At 40.3% G+C, this 25,830-nt stretch overlaps 1 protein-coding gene across 1 annotated transcript; it reads left to right on the top strand.

Moving 5' to 3' along the window:
• The first annotated feature begins 158 nt into the window (after positions 1–158).
• On the top strand, positions 159–25,830 carry LOC135480154 (GTP-binding protein 4-like). Its single transcript, XM_064759923.1, has 17 exons — positions 159–264; positions 4,939–5,109; positions 5,883–5,986; positions 8,549–8,632; positions 12,857–13,010; positions 15,355–15,447; positions 17,925–18,074; positions 18,217–18,324; positions 18,601–18,690; positions 20,806–20,916; positions 21,431–21,505; positions 21,802–21,853; positions 22,240–22,340; positions 23,260–23,372; positions 23,795–23,948; positions 24,333–24,470; positions 25,397–25,830. Exons 1-17 carry the CDS (start codon positions 217–219, stop codon positions 25,547–25,549), a joined length of 1,899 nt encoding a protein of 632 aa, XP_064615993.1. The 5' UTR covers positions 159–216; the 3' UTR covers positions 25,550–25,830.

Raw genomic sequence — 25,830 nt, 5'->3', positions numbered from 1 at the left:
GAATAGGACATGTGTAATCATTTGTCGATATATGAGTTCTAAAAATATATTTTTTGGATCAAGATGATTGCTTTACTGTACAAATTTAATTAAAATAAATATTTTGTATCCTGCTGAAAATGTGACGAAAACCTCCGCAGTTACTGGTACACGTGCGTGGAGTTTTGATAGAGCATGGTGAAACAGTTGTGATCTTCAGCATTTGCAAAATTCATCATGGCACACTACAATTTCAAGAAGATAACGGTGGTACCGTCGGCTAAGGTAGTATTTAGTGATGATTAGTCAGTTTCTCTTTTTACAGGATCTAAATACGTGAAATATTGATTTCCAGTTTGTCTATGCCAACAACAACTTCATCTAGTACTCCAAATGTTAGTAAAGAGGGACTAAATCCAGTAAAGAATCGGTATGGTCACAGGAGTTGTTATTGTTTGCAGTCCAAAACAGGTGGCAACTGTACCTCTTAGCTTAACATTCCATGTATTAGCCCCAGGTGACTACTTCAGCTCCTCTCTTTATATTTGGCTGGCGGAGTATCGTAGCCACAGGGGCAGCCGATTGTAAACCATACATGATTCACGCCATGTCCCATAAGTCCTGGCTTGTAAGTCCTTCCTAAGGAATGCCTACAGTCCAAAACTGGAGTCAACAGCTCTTACCTCTCAGCTCACCCGCACACGCAACATTCCAGGTATATTCCATTCGGTAATGGCACCAGCCCTGTATTCATGACACGGCAACCCATTTCTAAATAAGGCAGCTGTTACGTGCGTCTTTTGAGGTTTAACACACATGCACCATCTAGAGATGATAACTTTTTCAAGACCCATATCTGTGGTGAAGGCAGAATGGCTGCTGCTTTAGTGATGACTGGGGTGAATTTAAGTTTAAGTCTCGTTTTTCCTTACCAAGTGGAATACACGTGAGATGTTGCTTATGTGTGTGAGCTGAGAGATAAGAGCCAAAGTTGACACCTGTTTTGGACTGCAGCCATTTTTTAGAAAGGACTTATCGGACATGGCGTGAATCGGTATATGGTATACCATTGGTTGCCCCTGTGGCTACGATATTCCGCAATATATTCCTAGCATAAAGAGGGCAGTATAAAGAGATGAGTTCAAGTAGCTACCTGGGGTTATCCATCTATATTCCAATGGGTGACAGCCATCACTGAAGCACCAGTCAATTTTGGTTTGCCTTGTTGTGAATTTGGGAATATGGCAAGTAACTTTCGGCTATCACTTCAGAGGTCCCTGTTAACGCATGTAAACAAGAGGAGGTTAACAGCATAAGTTCCTGGACTTGAACCTGTCACATATTGAACCCTATGCTGAAACCTCTCACGAATATTGTCCGAGAACAAATTCATTTAACCTAGTCAGAGATTGCTTTGATGATAGGTTTTGCAAAATTTCGTTCCCATTGCCCAAAGCAATGTCGGAGAGCATTCTATTTAGATATCTGATGCAGTTGGCGTGATAGTTTGTCACAGCTTTTGAGAAAAAAATTATCCATCAAGTACATCTCCATTGCCCTAAATGTGCAGAAACTTAAGTTCTTTATCTTTTCACAAACCAGTGTCAGATTATCACAAGCACCATGCTGATTAGTTATATCTTAAGCTGTGTGGGCCCGAGATTCTTTGTTAATGCTCAGTGTAACTCACTGTGCTGACAGTCGTGACATATTTTATATGGGCAGGTAACTGCATCAGGGTTTTAAATTGGGGGGGGGGGGGGTGGGCGATCTGACATAGGTTTGGGGCCAACCTTAGCCAAATAAAATTTTGCCAAACCATCAGAACATCAGAACAATCTTGGAGTAGGTGCAACCTGGCTCTCATTATGGCCTATATCAGAAGTACAGTCAAACCTGTACCTACAGCCACCTGTAATCAGCGTCCATCTGCCGTAAGCGGCCACTCTCTCCCGCGACCAAACAATTTTCCATGTTAAACAACCTGTAATATGTGGGCACCTGTCCAACGCGTCCAGCGGCCAATATATTTTGCCACCAAATTCTACATCAGCCTGTCCTGAGCGGCCGAGACTTTCAACAGTAATGATGATTGCTGCATCGGACATTAAAAATCTCAAAATGGCGACCACCAGACTTCAATAGTTTTTGTAGTGATTAAAAGTTACAACCTGCCACTTTGTGATGAGAAGTGAAGTGTGAACATTATTGGTCAATAGCAGTGAACTCTATTGTTCTTTTATCAGGCCTATCTGGTTATTGTCTCTGGACACCCCTGCACTGTGGCATTGGATTAGCTTCATGCTGAGGTCTGCGCTATGAATGTCATAAACAGCGGGCAGACTCGGATATAATCGGATATAATCTGACCTCCTGTGGTTCCTCCCATGAATGGTTTCTTTGACAAATTATCTGGCTTGCTTAGCCATTATCTTTGCAGGCAAATGGTGCTGTGTTTTCATTTCGCCTGGCCAAAATATAGCCTGTACCGAACACATGGAGAAATTGATCTTCCTTCACTTGGACATGTTGTTGCTGTTGTTTCACTGGTAACATCTCAGCAGTCTGCCATTTACAGTCCAAAACTTTGTTAGAATAGTCATTTATAGCTACATAGGCCAAACTGGCACATGGCTTTTTTGAGCTTGACAATAACTGGAAGAAAGTTCTCCTGTCATGCGTGCTGTCACCTGAAACTCTTTCTGTAATCTGCTGTTAATTGTATGAAATCCATAGGTCTAACCCACAAAACTTGAATCATTGTGTTATTATTTTACTACAATTGTTATATTTCGATGAAATTTATGTAGCTGACCAGATTGGTGCTTTAACAATTATGTATAAGATTTTTATGTAGGCCTACATGTGTAGATTTCCTGAAACTTAATTCAGTTGTGATTTGGCTTGGTCTTCACAACCTGTCTTATGTGGCCAACTGTCATATGCAGCCACTTTTTAGGTGTCCCTTCACTGGCCGCATACAACAGGTTTGACTGTATATTGCAAAGTGCCTGGACCATATTCATAAGGGACTCGCCATGAATCGTTTACACTCTTTTTTGTTTTTTTTCTCCGAAACACTGAACTCAATCTACACCCTTCGTTTGCCCCTGCGGTTTAAATGATTTAAGGGAATCAAACGAGAACTGGCCTTTGGTAAAGAGGCTTTCAACAAGAGTCTACACAAGAAACAAATCTGAAGAACAACAACAACAGTAGTTCCACTCATGAAACCTTTCCAAAAGAAGGCTCAAATTTCGCACTTTCATGTTTTCACGATATTCCCAAGTTTGTCGATACCCAATGTAAAAATCTAAATATTTGGTCAGACATATATGCCAGAAACTCATACAGGCCTTGGCTACACAGTTTAAGTACATGTGTGCGGGAACATTGCAGGTCCTGCAGGTTTCGTGCCGGCTGATGACAAGTGGTGACAGCTATATTTTGCTATGGGTGTTTGTCCAAATCTGTGGTTGATATTGATAAAGAATATTTAAATCATTTAATGTGAACTATACATTATATCCATCCTTGCAGTGTGACCAGGGCCGTCATGCAGGTGTTGAGGATTCCTGCTGATCAATCTCTGCTTCCAGTTGATTAAAAGTTTTAATTGTCACATATAACCAGATGTCAGCATCTACTCAAACCGAGTCTCGGAGAAACAAAATGTGCATATTTCTTTGTTTTCACAAACATAAGTAGGCCTACCAGCGGGCTTACAGATGATAATGGAAAGGTTCAGCTTCAGTTTTTATCTGAATTCTCAAATAATATTTTAATCATGCCTTTTGTTATGTATTTGTTATCTAATAATAATTTCTAAAGTAAATACCTGTACCAGTTGTCGCTCTGTCTGATATGTAATCCATATGTACATTGTTTGAGTGTGTCGTTCTACTGAAGGAGAGGTAAGGTATTTACTGGAAATGGGCTTTACTCTACGTCATACTGCAGCATTCGTGTCTTCGAGCCTCCTTTCAGGATAATTAGAATATATATATATATATATATATATATATATATATATATATATATATATATATATATATATACGCATATGGATCATGCAATTCTTCGAAGTTCTAAATTTACTGCAGACATTTTTCGTACAGGCAGTCATGTTGTATCGGAAATTGAAGGATACTTTTCAGAACCTCACACCTAACAGGGATGCAGGTGCCACGTGAAATGTACCTGGTTGGTGTGTGATGGCTGACAGGTATGCTCACATTTTCCCTCTCCACATTTTAAGGGAGTTCTGGTGAGGAAGTCAGGCCTTTAATCTTTTCAGTTAGGTCGAACTGCTCAAACTGAGTGAACATTGTTTATACTTTTTATCACACTGACTGTAGCCTTTCCCGGCATCAAATGTCTGCCACCCTACCCAGTGACAGATAAATTCTCCCAACATATTTAACAGTGGGCTTTGAAGTCATCATGACATAAGTGTTCACTGTACATGAATACAAATACTCATGTAAATAAATCAGAAACCATTTTTCTTCACTTGTATTTGTTTTGTAAAGTAGTTTGTGAAGTTAAATAATATTCAGCAAATTGATATCCTCCCAGTGAGCCTTTTCACCGTCCCAATTTTTGAGAATGGGCTGTCAGATTAATGTCATTCTCACGCCAACGTAAACACGTGGCCAGTAAGGGAAGCTTCTTCAGTGTTTAAAGTGACACATCATGATTTGTGATAATAGTATTGTAATTTTTGAATAAAATTACCTGTGTGCATATGCTTTTTAATGATTCAGACAGGTCATTCTCATCTACGTGACTGTCTGCTGTGGTTTGCCCAAACCCGTTTGAACTGAGCGACTTATGATTCAAGCTTAAGCATGATGCCATCAATATCTTTTCCTGACTAATCATCTGGTTCTGAACTTCCCAACACCACTGCCTAGTTGTTCTGAGCATAACATTGCTTTTTTTTGTTATCTATTTCAGGACTTTGTCGACATAATATTGTCAAAGACTCAGAGGAAGACTCCAACTGTGGTTCACAAACACTACAAGATCTCCAGGATTCGTCAGTTTTACATGAGAAAAGTCAAGTACACTCAGCAGAATTACCATGACAAGTTGACACTTATCCTCAATGACTTTCCCAAACTGGAGGTAAATTTCATTTTGGTATTCAGCTGTTACTTATAAGTTGTTAGAAGTTTAAATTGAATAGACCAGTGATCAAAGGTGATCTTTTCTTTTTGATCTTACCTTTGAATCAGATGAATATATGTAATTTCCCTTAAGATGTCTGAAGACTTCTAGTCCTTCTTGAACTGATGAGTTGCAAGTTCAAACCTGACATCACTAAATTCCTATCAAACGTGATATATTACTACTGCCTGTACATATCAGACAAGTGAAGTATTATCAAACCTGGTATCAAGACACAGCTGTATTTGGTGGTCAGCTCAATTGTTACCATAGTAAATTTCTTTCTTTATTTGATTGCTTAATGCCATGCTCAAGAATTGTTCACTTACGATAGCTGTCAGGATTACATGTGAAGAAAACTGAAGTAAACCACTGACCTTTGTCAGATAAGTGACAAACCTTTTGACTTATGATAGCTGGCAGGATTATGTGCAAAGGAATCTGAAATAAACCACTGACCTTTTTCAGATACGTGACACACCTTGTGACTTAGGATATCTGTTAGGATTACGTGTGAAGGAAACTGAAGTAAACCACTGACCATATGTATTTCATATTGGTGTTAATGTTATATACGTGTTACTTTGTATTTCATCTGAGGCTTTATTGTTAATATTTAAATGTTTTAAAAAACCAAATCTTCCCAACAGTGAAGACATAAACATGAGTTTAGTGTGATCAGCCTTGTTTTCGTGAGATAATCATCAGTATCTCTGGGTTTGCTGCTGTAGGACATACATCCGTTTTATGCCGATCTGATGAACGTCTTGTATGACAAGGACCATTACAAGCTTGCCCTGGGGCAGATCAACACTGCTAGACATCTGATAGACAAGTAAGTAACCCTACATAGATATCTGATGGACAAGTGAGAAACCCATGTAGATATGAGAGACAAGCCAAAAAATACTTTGCAAACATCTGATACCAAATTAAGAACACTCACGTAAACTGTTCTCATATTTCTACTCTAGTTTTTGTTTCAGAGATCAATACTGTAAAGTACTTACTTTTCGCAGGAATTAATTTTCGCGGTTTTTGTTAAAAAAACTGATTCGCGGGATTAATTTTCGCATATTTAATTCATTGAATTAATCCTCTTTTGTTTCTTACGAGTGATGCTAATCCTTATAACCTGGATCAGAGATTAAAACTATGGCTGGTGGATTATCACCACCTATCATAAGCCTTTCACACCTTCTGTTTTAAAACGTATAAATACACTGTCACGAGAGCAATCCATCCATACCTGATTATCGCAGTCAGATAACACAATGTCTTTCTGGAAATGGATAACCACTACGAAGCCTCCGACCACTCCTGTCTTGCCAAACCCACAACCCTGCGAGACCCTAGAGGAAGCTGAAACGACGGAAGCCATAAATGAAGTTGTGCGAACGGCCATGAATTCTCGAAAGAGAAAACGAGGGGAATACGACAGCTTTGATGAGGAAACCAGAGCCAAAATTGCAAGAACTGCTGTAGAAATTGGAGTAGCCCGCACTGCTTGCAAATTTTGTACAAAGCTTGGCAGATCTGTCAACGAGAGTACTGTGAGTGCAGTGAAGAAATCGTATCTTCAATGAGTGAAGTCCAGCCCACAGACGGCAATTCCAGCACTCCCCAAAGAACCATGTGGTCCTCACCTTCTCTTAGGTGAGACGTACAATGGGATGGTCAGAAGTTGGGTGGAAAAAGTCCAGATGAACGTAGGTGTTATTAACAGTAGGATTGTGATGGCTGCTGCTGAAGGAGTTTTGTTATGTAACAATTACTGACTCCTGGGTGAAGTTATTCCTGCATCGATTAGGGTACGTCAAGTGGAAGGGTACAAAAGATGTTAAGCGGCTTCCCGAAGATTTCAACAGTCTGTAGAAGGCTTTTGTGGAGAGAGTGGAGTCCGCGGTCTGAGAGTAGATATCCTTGACGAACTAATCATTAACTGGGACCATGCTGGCGTCAGCATGGTACCGTGGGAAGAGTGGATGATGGAGACGTCCGGTAAGTCATAGTGAACGGCATTGATGACAAGCGGCAGATCACCACTCTTCTGGCAGTCAGTAGGGCAGGTGATTTCCTTCCGCCTCAGCTGATCTACGGCGGCAAGTCGGATCATTGCCATCCCCATTTGACTTTTCCTGAGGGCTGGGATGTGTCGCATACCAAGCCACATTGGAGCACTGAAGAACCCGTGTTAAGATATGTTGACGAGGCTCTGCTTCCATACATCCGCCAGACCCATAAAACCATGAAGCTTACTGCCTTGCAGAAATCGGTAGCCATTTTTGATGTTTTCAAGGCGCATCAGGGGAGTGACTTATTGACAAAACTAAAGAGGAACAACGTTAATGTTGTCTTTGTTCCTGCCTGTTGCACGGACAAACTGCAGCCTCTTGACCTGTCTGTCAATAAAGACTTCAAAGATGAACTGAAGAGTGCTTTCTAGGCTTTGTACGCTGAGGCTGTTCTGTCCCAGTGGGCTGCAGCGGACAATCTGCTCTAATAGACACCCGGACTTTCATTATTAAGCCCATTCACGCCAGGTGGTTGGTGAAAGCCCACGAGGAGATCAGCAAAAACCGAGGGCTGATCAAGTCCAGATTTGATAAACCTGGATTGTAAGCTGTTTATAGGATTTCAGTTGCTTTTTCACATGTAGAAATGTTAAATATCCAGTCTGCTATGTCCGTCATCGAGAAAAAAAAATTGTGCTTATTTCATGAATAAAAGTGCCATGACTGTACCTGATTGCATTACTTTGTTTCAAATTATCTTAGTGCAGTAATGCTTCTACCATTATACATTGTATTTATAGTATTGGAACATTTTTATACTGGAATTAATTTTCGTGGTGAACTGATCACTGCGAAATCTGCGAAAATTAGTTCCACATGAAAATTTAGTACTTCACAATATTGCCCTTTTGAGGTCAAACCCAAATCGGGGCACACCAAAATCTTGTAATTGTTGCTGTCCTTGGTGTTCAGCACTGAGAGGCTAGAGCAGGAATACAGGAGTGGTTGGACCAGTGTCACTATAATTTGACTGGGTGGGTTGTCATACCTGGCGTCTTCGGCATGATACTTCAATGCTGGCACTTTGGCAGCATGGACTGGTCCTGCCACAAGAAGACACAGTATATGACAGAAAGTTGTTATGTACAGTGTTAATTCCCAAGCATTTATTCATTCATTCATTCCCTTTGGATTTTTGAATCCCTTTAGTAAGGGGGAATTTCTTAACAGGGGGTTAAATTACATGGATTCAGTTGAGATTTGGCAAGTACAATACTTTAGTTGGCTTTTGTGGCCACTCTATAAGGATGCTCTTGAGTAGAAATAAGACAACAGAAATGCATTTTGACTCATAAAATGGTCCACCTGGTCTACCTTTTCAGTGTGTCCAAGGACTACACACGGCTATTGAAGTATGGGGACTCGCTGTACAGGTGCAAACAGCTGAAGAGGGCTGCTCTGGGCAGGTAAGGACTGCTGTATTTTCACTTAAGACAAATGCAGGTTATTAGCTCAGAATGACTTCTTTATAAGAATTTCCTGTAAGAAGGATGGTACTTTATTGATGCGACAGATGTGTCAAGTACAGCCTGTTGTCAGTAGACTGTAGTCTGTGATGTGACATTCCACACACCACAGATATGTCAAGTACAGCCTGTGGTCAGTAGAGTGTAGTCTGTGATGTGACATTCCACCCACCACAGATGTGTCAAGTACAGCCTGTTGTCAGTAGACTGTAGTCTGTGATGTGACATTTCACACACCACAGAGGTGTCAAGTACAGTCCGTTGTCAGTAAACTGTAGTCTGTGATGTGACATTCCACACACCACAGATATGTCAAGTACAGACTGTTGTCAGTAGACTGTAGTCTGTGATGTGACATTCCACACATCACAGATGTGTCAAGACCGTTGTCAGTAGACTGTAGTCTGTGATGTGACATTCCACCCAGCACGGATGTGTCAAGTACAGCCTGTTGTCAGTAGACTGTAATCTGTGATGTGACATTCCACCCAGCACAGATGTGTCAAGTACAGCCCGTTGTCAGTTGACTGTAGTCTGTGATGTGACATTTCACACATTACCGATGTGTCAAGTACAGCCCATTGTCAGTAGATAGTAGTCTGTGATGTGACATTCCACCCAGCACAGATGTGTCAAGTACAGCCCGTTGTCAGTAGACTGTAGTCTGCGATGTGACATTCCACCCAGCACAGATGTGTCAAGTACAGCCTGTTGTCAGTAGACTGTAGTCTGTGATGTGACATTCCACCCATCACAGAGGTGTCAAGTACAGCCTGTTGTCAGTAGACTGTAGTCTGTGATGTGACATTCCACACATCACAGATGTGTCAAGTACAGCCTGTTGTCAGTAGACTGTAGTCTGTGATGTGACATTCCACCCACCACAGATGTGTCAAGTACAGCCCATTGTCAGTAGACTGTAGTCTGTGATGTGACATTCCACACATCACAGATGTGTCAAGTACAGCCCGTTGTCAGACTGTAGTCTGTGATGTAACATTCAACCCAGCACAGATGTGTCAAGTACAGCCTGTTGTCAGTAGACTGTAGTCTGTCATGCGACATTCCACACATCACAGATGTGTCCAGTACAGCCTGTTGTCAGTAGACTGTAGTCTGTGATGTGACATTCCACACACCACAAATATGTCAAGTACAGACTGTTGTCAGTAGATTGTAGTCTGTGATGTGACATTCCACCCATCACAGATGTGTCAAGTACAGCCCGTTGTCAGTAGAGTGTAGTCTGTGATGTGACATTCCACCCAGTTCAGATGTGTCAGGTACACTCCGTTGTCAGTAGACTGTAGTCTGTGATGTGACATTCCACTCACCACAGATGTGTCAAGTACAGCCTGTTGTCAGTAGACTGTAATCTGTGATGTGACATTCCACTCACCACAGATGTGTCAAGTACAGTCCGTTGTCAGTAGACTGTAGTCTGTGATGTGACATTCCACACACCACAGATGTGTCATGTACAGCCTGTTGTCAGTAGACTGTAGTCTGTGATGTGACATTCCACTCACCACAGATGTGTCAAGTACACTCCGTTGTCAGTAGACTGTAGTCTGTGATGTGACATTCCACTCACCACAGATGTGTCAAGTACAGCCTGTTGTCAGTAGACTGTAGTCTGTGATGTGACATTCCACACACCACAGATATGTCAAGTACAGACTGTTGTCAGTAGACTGTAGTCTGTGATGTGACATTCCACCCAGCACGAATGTGTCAAGTACAGCCTGTTGTCAGTAGACTGTAATCTGTGATGTGACATTCCACCCAGCACAGATGTGTCAAGTACAGCCCGTTGTCAGTAGACTGTAGTCTGTGATGTGACATTCCACACATCACAGATGTGTCAAGACCGTTGTCAGTAGACTGTAGTCTGTGATGTGACATTCCACCCAGCACGGATGTGTCAAGTACAGCCTGTTGTCAGTAGACTGTAATCTGTGATGTGACATTCCACCCAGCACAGATGTGTCAAGTACAGCCCGTTGTCAGTAGACTGTAGTCTGTGATGTGACATTCCACACATTACCGATGTGTCAAGTACAGCCCATTGTCAGTAGATAGTAGTCTGTGATGTGACATTCCACCCAGCACAGATGTGTCAAGTACAGCCCGTTGTCAGTAGACTGTAGTCTGCGATGTGACATTCCACCCATCACAGATGTGTCAAGTACAGCCTGTTGTCAGTAGACTGTAGTCTGTGATGTGACATTCCACACACCACAGATATGTCAAGTACAGACTGTTGTCAGTAGACTGTAGTCTGTGATGTGACATTCCACCCAGCACAGATGTGTCAAGTACAGCCCGTTGTCAGTAGACTGTAGTCTGTGATGTGACATTCCACACATCATAGATGTGTCAAGACCGTTGTCAGTAGACTGTAGTCTGTGATGTGACATTCCACCCAGCACGGATGTGTCAAGTACAGCCTGTTGTCAGTAGACTGTAATCTGTGATGTGACATTCCACCCAGCACAGATGTGTCAAGTACAGCCCGTTGTCAGTAGACTGTAGTCTGTGATGTGACATTCCACACATTACCGATGTGTCAAGTACAGCCCATTGTCAGTAGATAGTAGTCTGTGATGTGACATTCCACACACCACAGATGTGTCATGTACAGCCTGTTGTCAGTAGACTGTAGTCTGTGATGTGACATTCCACACACCACAGATATGTCAAGTACAGACTGTTGTCAGTAGACTGTAGTCTGTGATGTGACATTTCACACACCACAGAGGTGTCAAGTACAGCCCGTTGTCAGTAGACTGTAGTCTGTGATGTGACATTCCACACACCACAGATATGTCAAGTACAGACTGTTGTCAGTAGATTGTAGTCTGTGATGTGACATTCCACCCATCACAGATGTGTCAAGTACAGCCTGTTGTCAGTAGACTGTAGTCTGTGATGTGACATTCCACACATCACAGATGTGTCAAGTACAGCCTGTTGTCAGACTGTAGTCTGTGATGTAACATTCAACCCAGCACAGATGTGTCAAGTACAGCCTGTTGTCAGTAGACTGTAGTCTGTGATGTGACATTCCACACACCACAGATATGTCAAGTACAGCCTGTTGTCAGTAGATTGTAGTCTGTGATGTGACATTCCACCCAGTACAGATGTGTCAAGTACAGTCCGTTGTCAGTAGACTGTAGTCTGTGATGTGACATTCCACTCACCACAGATGTGTCAAGTACAGCCTGTTGTCAGTAGACTGTAGTCTGTGATGTGACATTTCACACACCACAGAGGTGTCAAGTACAGCCTGTTGTCAGTAGACTGTAATCTGTGATGTGACATTCCACCCATCACATATGTGTCAGCGAATTCGCTGGCTGTGAACAAGGGAGTGAAGCTCAGTATATAAATGTGAATGTATATAAGACCACATGTGGAAAAGTTTCATCCATCAGCACAGTATCATAGTGATGGGCTAGGGAATATTATGCTTTATTCAAGGCCATTGCTATATCACAGTAACAAACAGCGCTCACATGACCAAACAAAATGTGAAACTTCCGACAAGGTATTCTCCAATGATTGAAGCAAGTTTCGGTCTTGGTTCCAAATTGTTCTTCTCAAGCTGCCAAATCGTGGAGAGTGATGAATTAGGAAAGGAAACCATGAATTTCGGTAAACTTTCAAAAGGTCCATAACGAATTAATTTTCCTCTGAAAAGCAAACAGAGAAGTGCCCATTAGAATTGAGAGGTTTTGATGGTGTTTTGTCTGCCATTCTTCTATTTGCATTATCCTAGATGTATGGCTTTTCTGAAACTGGATTGTAGGCTCCCTTGGCAACAGACTGTCAGTAAACTGAAAAATGAAGTCTACGCCCATGTCACAGTTTTTTTTTGTTGGGAATAGTACAGGTGAAAGTGAGCTACCCATATTGATAACAGTACTTTCGCCAGGACATCAAATTTCAATTTTGGCTGAAGGATTGTGGTATTGTCAGGTACTTTGGTTTTCTCCTCCCATCATCCATGAAACTAACTGCCATCACTTAAGTGAAACATCCAGCAGTAGACACAGTCAGATTAGATTGAATACATATACGTGACAAGATTTTGCAGGAAAATGTAGAATATCAGTTAGCAAAGGTAGATTGCGACATTTTGTGTGTGTTGTTTATTAGAATGTGTACGATCATGAAGCATCAGAAGCAGAGTCTGGAGTACTTGGAGCAGGTGAGACAGCACTTGTCTCGTCTACCCTCTATTGACCCTAACACCAGAACGCTCCTTATCTGTGGCTTCCCAAATGTCGGCAAATCCAGCTTCATCAACAAGGTATGCGCTCACTTCATATTAAGTGTGTAATGCTATTTTATTGTTTGTTGTAATTCATTTGTTCTTTTACCAGTAAGACTTTCATCACTGTTGCGTCAGTTACAAAAAGAGAGATATTTGTGCATAATCTGCAAAATCTTAGAATGGAGGTAGAAGTCCTCGCTGACACTAATTCCTCTAAGAAGTTGTTTTTGCCGCAGCTGTTTGACTTCTGAGGAACGTCTTCATATGCTTGAATCAGATTCTTCCAAGTTGATCCCTGTTAAGACTTTCAGCTTTCAGTCAGAACATTTGCCCTGTACCTGGCTACTGGTTTGCTCTGGGCGTGTTTTTCCCCTATAATTCAGTTCACCATTGTTAAAGTGAAAAATTCTTGTGTACAGTGTGAAACAGCAGTCAAATACACAAATGGATAATGTCCAAACTAGTAGCATTGGTAGTTATTAGTCGTCTGGAAGCATTAATAGTTATTAGTTGTCTAGAAGCATTGGTAGTTATTAGTCGTCTGGAAGCATTAACTGTTACTAGTTGTCTAGAAGCATTGGTAGTTATTAGTCATCTGGAAGCATTAATAGTTGTTAGTTGTCTAGAAGCATTAATAGTTATTAGTTGTCCAGAAGCATTGGTAGTTATTAGTTGTCTAGAAGAACACTTTAGTTGACATTTAGGATAATGTCCAATTTAGTAGTATTGGTAGTTAGCAGTGGTCTTAGAAGAACACTTACGGTAAATGACCTAAAGTTTCGCCTGGGATTCGGAAAGTGTACCCCATTCATTGCGTGGGTTGTGGTTGTTACTGACTGAGGACCACGGGGGAGCATCAGGGGTGGTCAGGGGATAATACTGACAATTCAAGAATGTAAAAAACAAGCTCACGCATACTAACTGAGCAGTTAGTTTATGCTCCTACCACCGACAGTTCATGTTCTCCTGAATTTTAATCATAATAATTTTAGTACATGCACTTCGTAACAGGTTTTATTATCGTTATTTTGTGATAAATGGGGATTTGGGAGAAAACTCATGTGGAAATTCAGCGTGACTACCCAGTACCTTTACGCATGTGGAGGTCATGGCTCTCCGTATACAAGCTATATCAGAGGTCATGGCTCTCCGTATACAAGCTATATCAGAGGTCATGGCTCTCCGTATACAAGCTATATCAGAGGTCATGGCTCTCCGTATACAAGCTATATCAGAGGTCATGGCTCTCCGTATACAAGCTATATCAGAGGTCATGGCGCTCCGTATACAAGCTATATCAGAGGTCATGGCGCTCCGTATACAAGCTATATCAGAGGTCATGGCTCTCCGTATACAAGCTATATCAGAGGTCATGGCTCTCCGTATACAAGCTATATCAGAGGTCATGGCTCTCCGTATACAAGCTATATCAGAGGTCATGGCTCTCCGTATACAAGCTATATCAGAGGTCATGGCTCTCCGTATACAAGCTATATCAGAGGTCATGGCTCTCCGTATACAAGCTATATCAGAGGTCATGGCTCTCCGTATACAAGCTATATCAGAATTTAATACCTCACCAATCTATACCTGTAAACTAGGCCTACTAGCAGAAGAGGTGAAGATGTCAAATTGCGATCAACGCGAGACCTGCACACATGCGTTTGCACTGATGCAGCGAAATAGTACTTGTTCATTCTGGAGTAATTTGAAAGACTGTCATCTTTGGTCCATATTTCGTAAACATGAATGCTTAATTTACTTAATATTTAATCGAGTCCCCTTCAGATAAAATTTTAGTCATACAGATTGGTTTTTATCTATACATGTATGTAGCTACAAGCCAGTAACAATCACAGGATTCAAAATTTCCACGTCTACCCATCGATCACGTGATTTTTCTGACGGAAGGCAAAACAATAATTTTATCTGTTGCATTCAACACATAAATCACATGTGGGCAAAACTGTATATGTATTTTGTTTATAAATCTGGTGACGGTGTTGTGCAAACTCCTAATGTGATAACAACTCGAACAATTCTGGTCTCCCAATATGCTGGACTCGCTAATCACTCTCTTCTGTCATCTTGCCGCAAACTCAGATGTGAAAGTATCTCGCGTGATATGTATCACGTGCGAAACTTTAGGCCATTTACCGTAGTTGACATTTAGGGCAATGTCTAAGTTAGTAGCACAGGTAGTTATTAGTTGTGTAAAAGCATTGTTAGTTATTAGAAGTTTTCGAAAATCACTTATATGACATTTAGGATAATGTTCAAGTTAGTAGCATTGGTAGTTATTAGTGAGTTCGAAAGAAGTTTTCAACCAGTTTGACTATGGCACTTCCACTGATAACAGGAGATATGTTTACCTTTTCAGATAACAAGGGCAGATGTAGAAGTGCAGCCGTATGCATTTACCACAAAGTCTCTGTTTGTTGGTCATACAGACTACAAATACCTCAGGTGGCAGGTCAGTCAGTCATTTTACACACAGTTAATTATGTAGTCAACATCTTACCTATTTCGTTATACATTGTTCATAATTTAAAGCTAAAATAAAGTTGAGAAAGGTACAGTGAGCTATGTGTGTGACCAACCAGCAGAATGATTCAAGATAAGTCACGGAATGTCTCCATGTAAATGGAGTTTAGACCATGGTTACATTAAAGTGTTCATTTTAACCCTTGATAACTTCAAAATACAGTACAGCTCAGGCTAAAAGTCAAAACCAGACGGGAGATTAATGCGATCCAAGGGACCTTGTAGTGACTTTGTAGAGGGCTTGTAGACAGTCTACTGCGTCCACTGTGACTGATCAAACACATGGCTGAGCATTGGTAGGCTTACACGATGGTTCTGGGAAGTTGACAATGGAAAATATAGTTCTTTGTTAAAATAATTTAAAAGATTTTTGAAGGACTAACACAAAGCATGAAACTGAAGTAAAATGTCTGATGTGTGTATTTGTGATCACAAGGTGACAATATATGAAGTTGTGATTTATGAGTTAGTTCAAGTTAGATTTGTAATGTATCATTACAACTGCTAAAACTAGCTCATTCTTCATCTCCCAAAACATGCTAAAGGATGGACAAATATCTTTAGCTTCTTCTGTAGAAGGTTTTCCTCTTAAGAGTCATTTGCCGTTGAAAAATCCTAATCTGAGATTAAGATAGACATCTGTCTTAATCCCAGGCTTAATTAAAATATTCAGAAGTGTCATGCAGAGACCTGGAAGAAGAACTAATGCAGGTTTGTTGTCCGGCAGTGACACTTTGCCAAAATTGTAAAACAATAGACATGTTGTATTGGAGTACGTAAATGATACTCAAAAGTGTCAAACTTTATTATCTAACACAGCCTGTATGGTTTTGAAAATCATAAACAATAGGAAAAGGTTGATTTCTCCAAATACTGCTTGGGCTGATGCAAGTTTCTGTGTAAATCACTCCTGTGTATAACTCTCTAGGCAGCTATTCGGTCAGCGACTGAGCATGTCTGTACAGACAGTGATGTTGGCTAGTCTTGAAAATTTCTTAAACACACCAGTCAGATCAAAAAAAAAAAAACCTGTGGCTAGGTCTACATGCCCATCATACCATGAAAGATCTGCAGCCTGGTGACATAACATGAACATACATATTTTGGGTTGTCTTTTTGTTGTTTTTTTTCTTTTCATGAGGCTCACACTATCCTTGCAGTAATGTGAAAACATGATGTTATTAAGAGGTCACCGTTATTCAAACACAACAATTTATAAGAGATGAGCATGAAAGATCATGCAGAGGCACCCAGCCACTTAAGATTGCTTTCTGTTTGTGTTAGGGGTATGTCCCAAGCGAGAAGCGCGCGCTATTGCACGCAGAGGCACGGCCACACGAGACCGCTCTCTGCTGGTGTTAGCACGATGTCCCAGGCGAGAAGCGCGCGCTATTGCACACAGAGGCACGGCCACACGAGACTGCTCTCTGCCGGTGTCAGCACGATGTCCCAGGCGAGAAGCGCGCGCTATTGCACACAGAGGCACGGCCACACAAGACTGCTCTCTGCCGGTGTTAGCACGATGTCCCTGGCGAGAAGCGCGCGCTGTTGCACGCAGAGGCACGGCCACACGAGACAGCTCTCTGCCGGTGTTAGCACGATGTCCCAGGCGAGAAGCGCGCGCTATTGCACGCAGAGGCACGGCCACACAAGACTGCTCTCTGCCGGTGTTAGGACGATGTCCTAGGCAAGAAGCGCACGCTATTGCATGTACTTTATTCACAGAAATGTTCCCTTGGTTTGTGAAATGTTATGAAAGATTTGGCCAGTTTACTATAAAATATCTGTTGCCTGGTTCTATATGGGATAGTGTAAATGTATATCAAAATAATGTACCGACCGTTGATGATGACTTTGATCGCATATTTACTCCCTTAAGTTGATTTTGTGGTGCAGAGGTAGGTTACATATTGTAAGATAAACTTTCCACTTTTCACGTCTAGGATGTGTTCAAATAGCTGAAACACGGGGTCGGCACCTTGCTTGCAAACAAGGATATGTCTGTAGACAGAACTATATTCACGTCTTCCAGCGATAATCCTACGTGCCTTAGCAGGCCTCCGACACAGGCCAGGAGAGGGTTTGTCACGGGCCAGTGGAGTGTTATTCAGTATCTTGGAGCATGATGCAAGCAGTAAATAATTAACTTTTAGCCTGAGCTGAACTGTAAGACTGTTATTTTTTCTTTAGAATATAGTATTTAGAAAATTGTGTGTATGTATGAACAGAATAAGAGAGTTGTTTCAAACTGTGTGCATTTCAGGTTATAGGCCAATCAGTTATAGGTGATATACAGTCTTTTCATGCAAGTATTTAATAATTGTATGTGAAAGTCTACTGCATGTCAGGTTGTTGCTCGGACATATCGCAGTGAAGGGTACATCTTTGCTGATGTAATTCTCACAGGTAATTGACACACCTGGAATTCTGGACCACTCCCTGGAGGATCGTAACACAATAGAGATGCAGGCCATCACAGCCCTGGCTCACCTGAGGGCTGCAGTGCTCTATGTTATGGACATCTCTGAGCAGTGTGGACACTCGATTACAGAACAGGTACGGATTATCTCCCTTGCCAAGTTAGTATTTATACTCATTATTTCATAAAGCCTTTGTTTTGACCGTTGCTTGATGTCTTTTTTTTTTATATAATAAATCAGAGTTCTAATTTCTTCTTTTATTGCTGTTGTTTTTGTAGGTTGAGTTGTTTCAGAACATAAAGCCGCTGTTTGCCAATAAACCACTGATTGTGGTTGTGAATAAAATTGATGTGAAAAGGTTAGAGGAATTGGATGATGAGAAAAAGGTCTGTATAAAATTAGTAAAATCATGGTGAAATGTATGCTTGTATATTTTAGCAATAATTCTGGCTGTATTATGATGTTGATAAACACCTTCTAAACATGAGTCACAAGTTAGGAATGTGCCTTGGTGTATTTAACCTTCCGGTACAGGTTATAGGATAAGGAATGGTTTGTTCTTCTATGAATTAAACTTTGGTTTTGTCTTTTGTTCTCTTTTTGTCCCAGCTAAATATCTTTGTCACCCCTGTGATTGTCTGCTTTTGTTGTTTTTTTTTCAGCAATATTTTTGCGGCTTTGAGTCGGATGGCATCCCGGTACTGTATATGAGCACACTCACAGAGGAAGGAGTTATGGATGTTCGCACAGAGGTACATGAAATATGTGAAGCTATGAGTACTGTATAATTCCACGTCTTGGTGACTAGTGAAATAGAGTTGTCTCCCCTCTTACATGCACCGCAGGCAACAGACCAGAATTGATAAACTACCTATAGATTTCAAGGAAAGCTGTGCCATTGATTCATGGTTGCATTCCTGGATAATGTAGGTTTAGTTTCAAAATGGCACATGATTAAATTCATTTTCCTACAAGTGGTATTCCTGAACAGATGCTCATTGTAGCAGTTAGTGGTAAGAAGCCATAAAAATACATATTTAACCAAAATTATTGTTACTGTGAACATAAGTACTTTTGAATTTTAAGACATTATCTTTCTTTGGTTCATGTAGGCATTTGGCTTGGATTTTTGAAAGATTTTTCCAAGAATCGATTTATTATTTTAAAGTTTTAATCAATGTTAGCTTGCAAGATGTTGTAAGAGGGAGGGAAAATGGCATTGTCGGTTAAGCATTTTTTTCATCTCCCTAGTCTAAGGTATGGTGTGTAAATGTACATACCAGATGGAAGGTTAAGCTTTTGTTTTTAAACTGCCTATTTAGCTCCCTTTTCAAAGGTATGGTGTGCTAGCGTACATACTCAGATGGAAGGCTAAGCTTTTTTTTTTCAACTGCCAACAAGCTCACTAGGTTAAGGTATGGTGTGCTAGTGTACATACTCAGATGGAAGGCTAAGCTTTTTTTTTTCAACTGCCAACAAGCTCACTAGGTTAAGGTATGGTGTGCTAGTGTACATACTCAGATGGAAGGTTAAGCTTCTTTTTTTTTGGTTCTTGTATGTTGAGCACTTATACATGGATTAAAGGATAAGCTTTTTTTAGCTCCTTAATCTAAGGTATGGTGTGTACTACATACTCAGATTGAAGGTTAAGCCTTTTCTTTTCAATTGCCAAGTTAGCTCCCTTGTTTAAGGTATGGTGTGTTAGTGTACATACTCAGATGGAAGGTTAAGTTTTTTTCTTTTTTCTGTTTTTGAACTTTCAATGTTCTCCTTGAATCACAGATTTCTACAAGCATTTCATGTAGAAATGCAGTTTCTTTTGCAAACAGCTATCATACCTCTAGTTGTAGCTATTTTACTAGATATATGGAGTGTCAAAGTTTGCCTACTTTTTGGACTTCATTTTGTCTGGTATACACATTACCTGTGGGGCCTCCGTGGCTCAGTTGGTTAGCACACTAGCTCTGCCCGTTTTCCAATCAAACGAATAAATAAATCATTATCTGTAGAAAGCTTCCCATATCTATATTAGTACTAGGAGCCTATGACACTGGCCGATGCATGTGCCTTCATAGACTGCAACGGAATCATTAAACCATCCACATTGACTGTTGTCAGCTGAGTATTTGCTCTGCCAATCACAGGATTGCATTAGCCATACATAGTACACGGATAGCCAGGCGTGAGTAGCGATTTGTGATCAAAGACCACTCTAGCGAGTTGGTGCTCAAACTCCCAAAGGGAAGTTTTTACTACCATAGCTCAACATTTGCTCAGCTAGTCACATGGTTGCAATTGCCACCGCAGTGTCACGGATTGGCAGATGCAGTTCACGATTTACATATCAAAGAACATTGCCCACAATAACGCCTTTTACCACTGCAGCAAGTTACAACTCTCTTTTATCCCAGTGTTGTCTCATCCCTATATAGTACACAGATATCCATTGGCGATTTGCATGTCAAAGGCCAAGGAACTCTTTTATCTCATAGATCAACATTTTGCTTAGCTATTCCGTGGGTTGCAATTGCCTCCCAGATTACATGGATTGCCAAATGCAGTTCGCGATTTGCATATCAAAGACCTCTGTGGTAAAGTTGTACACTAACTCCCCACGGTGTCTTTTTACCCCCACAATGATTTACAACTCCATAGTTGTGATGTATACGGTAATAATTTTGGTTTTTCTTTTTGATTTAATGTTAACATCTTAGCACGATATAATTAGAGGATAATATCTGCATGACATTGAGGTTTAGAGGTCAATATTTGAATGTATCACATGACTTGAACATTATGCAGATTTTTCAACTGGTCAGCCAGGCAAGCTTTTTGTGATCTCTGAATGCCTTGTTTTTTCCTTTAAGGCCTGTGATCGATTACTGGCTCATAGAATTGAAACTAAAATGAAGGGGAAAAAAAGTGCTGAAATTATCGACAGACTTCACGTGGCTGTGCCATCAAAGCGGGATGTAAAGGTATGAAAGAAATTTAGTGAAGCACTAATTCATTCAGTGAGTTTTATCTTTAACAGTGTTCATTAATCAAGAACTTGCACGTATATTGATAACAATGTATTAAAAGTGTACAATCCTGTTATGAAGGATTGGAAACCTCAGTCAGGTAAAACATTTGACCAAGTTGAAAGTATTATGTTTTTAGCAGTGTTATCAGAACATGGATTGCCCAATTTATTACTGGAACAACATTCCCTGTCTTACATCCTTGGAGACAAGCAGTCAGTGTTTGACTTTTCGTGTGGACCAGTTTGCTGGAGACCACCTTATAAATCCTCCAGTTTGACATACATCACATGTGGAAGAGTTTGCAAGTAACTCCCTAAAGGTTGTTGGTTTACGCTGGGCACTCCATCCATAACAGTCAAATAAGTAAATCATCACTGGAATGATCTTTGTAGTTTCCTGGTGGTACTTGAATAAAATAATCATGAAGTGGAATATTTACTTAAAAACTCCCCAAAATGTGTTTCAGGAAAGACCACCTTGTATTCCAGAAAACATTAAGCAGAAAAGACAAGCTATGGAAACGGACACCAAGAAAAAACTGGTAAGGGATTTTATTGTGGTATACATACCTCTCAAGTTTCACCTGTGCTTATTTAAGTTTCATATATCTGACGATTACAATTCTTGTCCATGGTTGTTATAACTAGAAAAAACAAGACGAAAAAAGATACCTTGAGTGTGATTTATTAGCCTTTTTAATTAGATTTTGGAGACAATACTACATTAATTGGGTTGGCCAATTTCAGAGCTTTAACGAAAAGTATAATCTTGCAAACCTCAAAAAGGTTGAAGAATTACAGTAAAATGAAATTGTTGATTTTTTATGTGTGTTGACAGGAGCGTGATATTGAACTGGAGATGGGAGAAGAATACATTTTGGATTTGAGAAGTAAGATTTCCTCTGATGTATACTGATTATAGCAGGTGATCTTGTATAGGTCACTGAATAGTGACTTAACATTTATGGGAACATCTAGTGATCTGCTGAGCTGACCAGTGAGTTCACAGATTTTGAACTATAAAGAATACTTGAAAAGGTGACATAAAAGGAAGAGTATTTTGAGGGAAGAATAGTAAACTGCTGCAAGCTGACACTTCCATAGGATGGTCTGAAGGGAAGGTTTTGTTAAAGTGAAAAATGGAGAGTATGGCATGATTGATCTGAATCAGATAAAAGATGGAATATACTGCACATTATTGCTGTGGGATGAAAAAAGTGTTCTGTAATATGGTAATTGTGTACCAATTGCTGAGACCTGTCACTTGTACCTTCAGAAACCTGGGACTTGAGCAATCCTGAAGAGGCCTACGACACAATGCCGGAGATCTGGCAAGGGCATAATGTGGCTGACTTCATTGATCCAGATATCATGCAGGTAATGTAAAGTCTATTGGAAGAAAGTTGAAACTGTAATTTCTGTAAATCTTGACCAGCGATTAAAATATTGTTGCACACTATTATTTATTTAAACCAGACTAAATCTATGGAAATTTTCTGTTAAATTACATTTGTTTAGAACCATTTTATTGAAGAAATTGTAATAAAGACCAATAACTGGGGACACCAAAAGTATGCATAAACACAATGAAAACGATCATACTAAAGTATTACAGTTTGATCATTTCCTTGTAAGCATAAGCTGCTTTAGTAAGCATGGAATTCATGACTTTCAATCTTTTTTAAACGTTTGTCACCTTCTATTTTTTGGAGGACAATTTTTGGTTTAAGCACATACCCGTTCAGCGACATTGTTTGATATTTCAAACTCTTCAGAGTGCTGACCTCAACCAAAGTTGAATAAGTTATTAAATGTGTCTTATTACATAGAATAATTGTAAAACAACATGAAATTGGATTAATGACAACAGTCATTTTGTGACATCTTTGTGATGGCCCGAGCTGAATTAAGACCAGGATTTTTATTTTGAGCTCTTAAAAACAAGTAAATGGCCAAATGGTTTGACTCTTGTTTGTATTCAGGAACATGTAGGTGCTGGCTGAGAGCCTTCAGGTTCCAGGTGCAATAAGCACACTTGAAACATGTTAAATAAACTGAATTTGTCAATGGCAAGTTACTCATTTTGCCTTTTTCTGTGAGTTTGATTGATCTTAGACCGGTGTTCTACAGTTTGTCTGGAAGGCAGGGTGATATCTTACTAAGAAAATGTATGTTTCAGCACCTGAAGTAATATTTTATTACCTTTATTTGTCTCTGAAAAACAGTTGAAGTCAAATACATTAAGGGTAGATTAATTGTAACAGTATCTGATAAAAGCCATGTGTTGTGAGTGTAGAAACTGGAGGAACTGGAGAAGGAGGAGGAGATGAGAGAACAAGCTGGGTATTATGACTCTGATGACAGCATGGAGGATGAGGACATGAAGGAACTGAGAGCTACAGCCAGGCAGTAAGTAACCTGTAAACAGGGCTGGCCAGTGAATGTTGGTTTGAAGTAATGTGTGCTTATGCAGGTGTAAAATGTATGGTCATACATAGGCCTGCCTACAGCGTGCAGAAGGTTGTGGGTTCAGTTTTGTCTCCGTTATGCTGGCCGCCGTTGTTTAAATAGAATATTCGTAGTGCGGTGATAAACTCAAAAAAAAAAAAAAATTTAATGAATAAATATGGGCAAAATGTGCAGGTATAATTATAAAATAGAATGGAATTGCAGGGAAAGTAGTTTTGAGGTTTATTTTTTTAACGTGGTCCAGTAGAGCTGTGTGTCTGGTATATGGGGATGTCCCAGTCAGATTTATGTCTCTCTCTTTTTTTTTTATTTTTGTAATAAGCTAAGAGTCCGATGTCTGAAACATGTGGTTTGTATTTCAGGATTCGCAACAAGAAAAAGATAATAATTCTGGAGTCTCGCGAGAAAAGGCGTGTAGAGAAGTCAAGGATGCCGCGAACAGGAAAGAGTTTGGATCGCCAAAGAATGGCTGATGAAATGCGTGACCTTGGAGTGCAGATAGACACCAAGGGTGATGTAAGCACACATCAAAGTGATCTCTCTCTCACTCACTCACTCACTTTTAACCATTGCTCCATTGTCCAATTTTCCAGATACCTTAGTGCAGCTACTTGAATGTCTCAAAGGAGTTTTGAAATAATTTTGTTATGTGTCTAACAATGAAACCATAACAGCTGACATGGGTTTCTTCTATTGAGGCACCTCACTTCGAAGAAATGTCGCTAGTAACAGTTTCTGTCAGTAACTTATCAAAGGGTAGTTATTTACCCGGAGCAGTGACAGGCATCGTACAAGTAAGAAAATCTTGAGTATGCCATTTGACCATTAATTAATCAAATAATGTCCTAAACACTTGTCATCATGTTGCAGTCACCTCGTGTTGCTGTTGTTGTTGCACAGGCTCACTATGCCAGGCTTCGATCAAGGAGCGCCAGTAGGAAACCACTGAAGAGGAAACGTGAGGAATCCATGGATACTTCTCGTGCCCGCAGCAGTTCTAGAACCCCTAGAGACAAGTCTGGAGTCAGGGATGAAGTGGTGAGACAATCAGTACTCATTCATTCTCATAAAACTTTATCTTACAGGCCCAGTGACTCAACTGTTTTGAAAATCATTTTTAATTACTCTCAAATTTGCATTTGTTTTCTCTTAAATCGCATCCTCTAAGAGTATGAGGACCAAGGTGTCATTTTCAGAAAATATGAATGAAAATGAATGTATCAGGCATCAGAAGTTTTGGAGAACAAATCTTCTATTGTGTTCGTTCTCAGAGGGTTTGGGCTGTCATCAGTGTGTTAAAAGCCGCTGTGGTTGTGTTTCAGTGCTGAGTTGTTGGAAAGTGTATTAGCATGTAAGCACAATATTACCTTAATCCCATTAGTTTTGTATTAGGCCAAGACTGGTATTAAGATTTAAGCCTGGCTTAACTCTTAATACGCTTTCGAACAAGTGGCCTCAGATTAATGGTCATCTACCTTCTTAAAGTTTAAAAAAGACTGATGGTGGAAGGAAGAATTTTCTTAATCATTCCTACCGCCCTGATAGCACAGTTGGTAGAGAGTCTGCTACGAGAGTGGTAGATCCAGGGTCAATCCTGGACCAAGTCACACCTAAGACATTAAAAGAGGAAGTTGTAACTTCCTCGCTTGGCGTTCAGCATGAAGGGGATAGTTGCAACAACTGGTTGACCTGTATCAGTACAATGGCTCGGGAGGGGCGGTAAGGCATCTCATTGAAGCAGCACTAGATAAAAGAGCGGTAAAAATCTGTCCTGCAACAAGGAGACACATTACGTGCACTCTAAGGATTCCTTCGTCGTCATATGACTGAAAAAACATTAAACCCCAAGCACTCACTCACTCACTCTTAATCATTCCAAAGTCATTTGTGTGAAAGATTCCTCATGATATCATGTCACTGTATCAATGACAACTTTTGTATTATGTGCGTGGTCTGTTTAACAGATGGCCAAGAAGGCAAGGAAGATCGCGAAGAAAGCTCAGGCTCCCAGAAACAGAGATGCCAAGAAGGGAGAAGGTGATCGAGTCATACTCAACATGAAACCCAAACACTTGTTTGCTGGAAAGAGAAAGATGGGTAAAACTGGTCGTCGATAATATCCCTCTGTGTTAATACTTTGATTTTCAAACTCTTACTCGCATCATGATTTGGCGTTAAATTACCTCTCTGCCACACACATTAATACCAGGCCAGGTATGGAAAAGCAGATGCAACAATGTATGTAACAAGGTTATTTCCTGTTATGAGTTATTCTTACTGACTGTAAGTATTTGTACATATGTAAACTGTATGTATATGTTAAAAAGTCACATAAATGTGTTCTCGCTCCCAATGCATTGACCAGTGCTGTTAATCAACATCTGCAATAAAAATGAAT

Source organism: Liolophura sinensis, chromosome 1 (assembly GCF_032854445.1).
Source record: "Liolophura sinensis isolate JHLJ2023 chromosome 1, CUHK_Ljap_v2, whole genome shotgun sequence".
NCBI classification, from domain to species: Eukaryota; Metazoa; Mollusca; class Polyplacophora; order Chitonida; family Chitonidae; genus Liolophura; species Liolophura sinensis.
Note: the sequence above shows the minus strand (reverse complement) of the source record. Positions and strands in the feature narration are given on the sequence as shown.

What these genes read in the sequence shown, in the direction of transcription:
- LOC135480154 (XM_064759923.1), top strand. Translation starts at nt 217, where the DNA reads ATGGCACACTACAATTTCAAGAAGATAACGGTGGTACCGTCGGCTAAG. An exon ending in CTGAGAGCTACAGCCAGGCA is followed by an intron (nt 23,373 to 23,794) that starts GTAAGTAACCTG and finishes TTTGTATTTCAG; the next exon opens with GATTCGCAACAAGAAAAAGA. An exon ending in CTGGAGTCAGGGATGAAGTG is followed by an intron (nt 24,471 to 25,396) that starts GTGAGACAATCA and finishes TCTGTTTAACAG; the next exon opens with ATGGCCAAGAAGGCAAGGAA.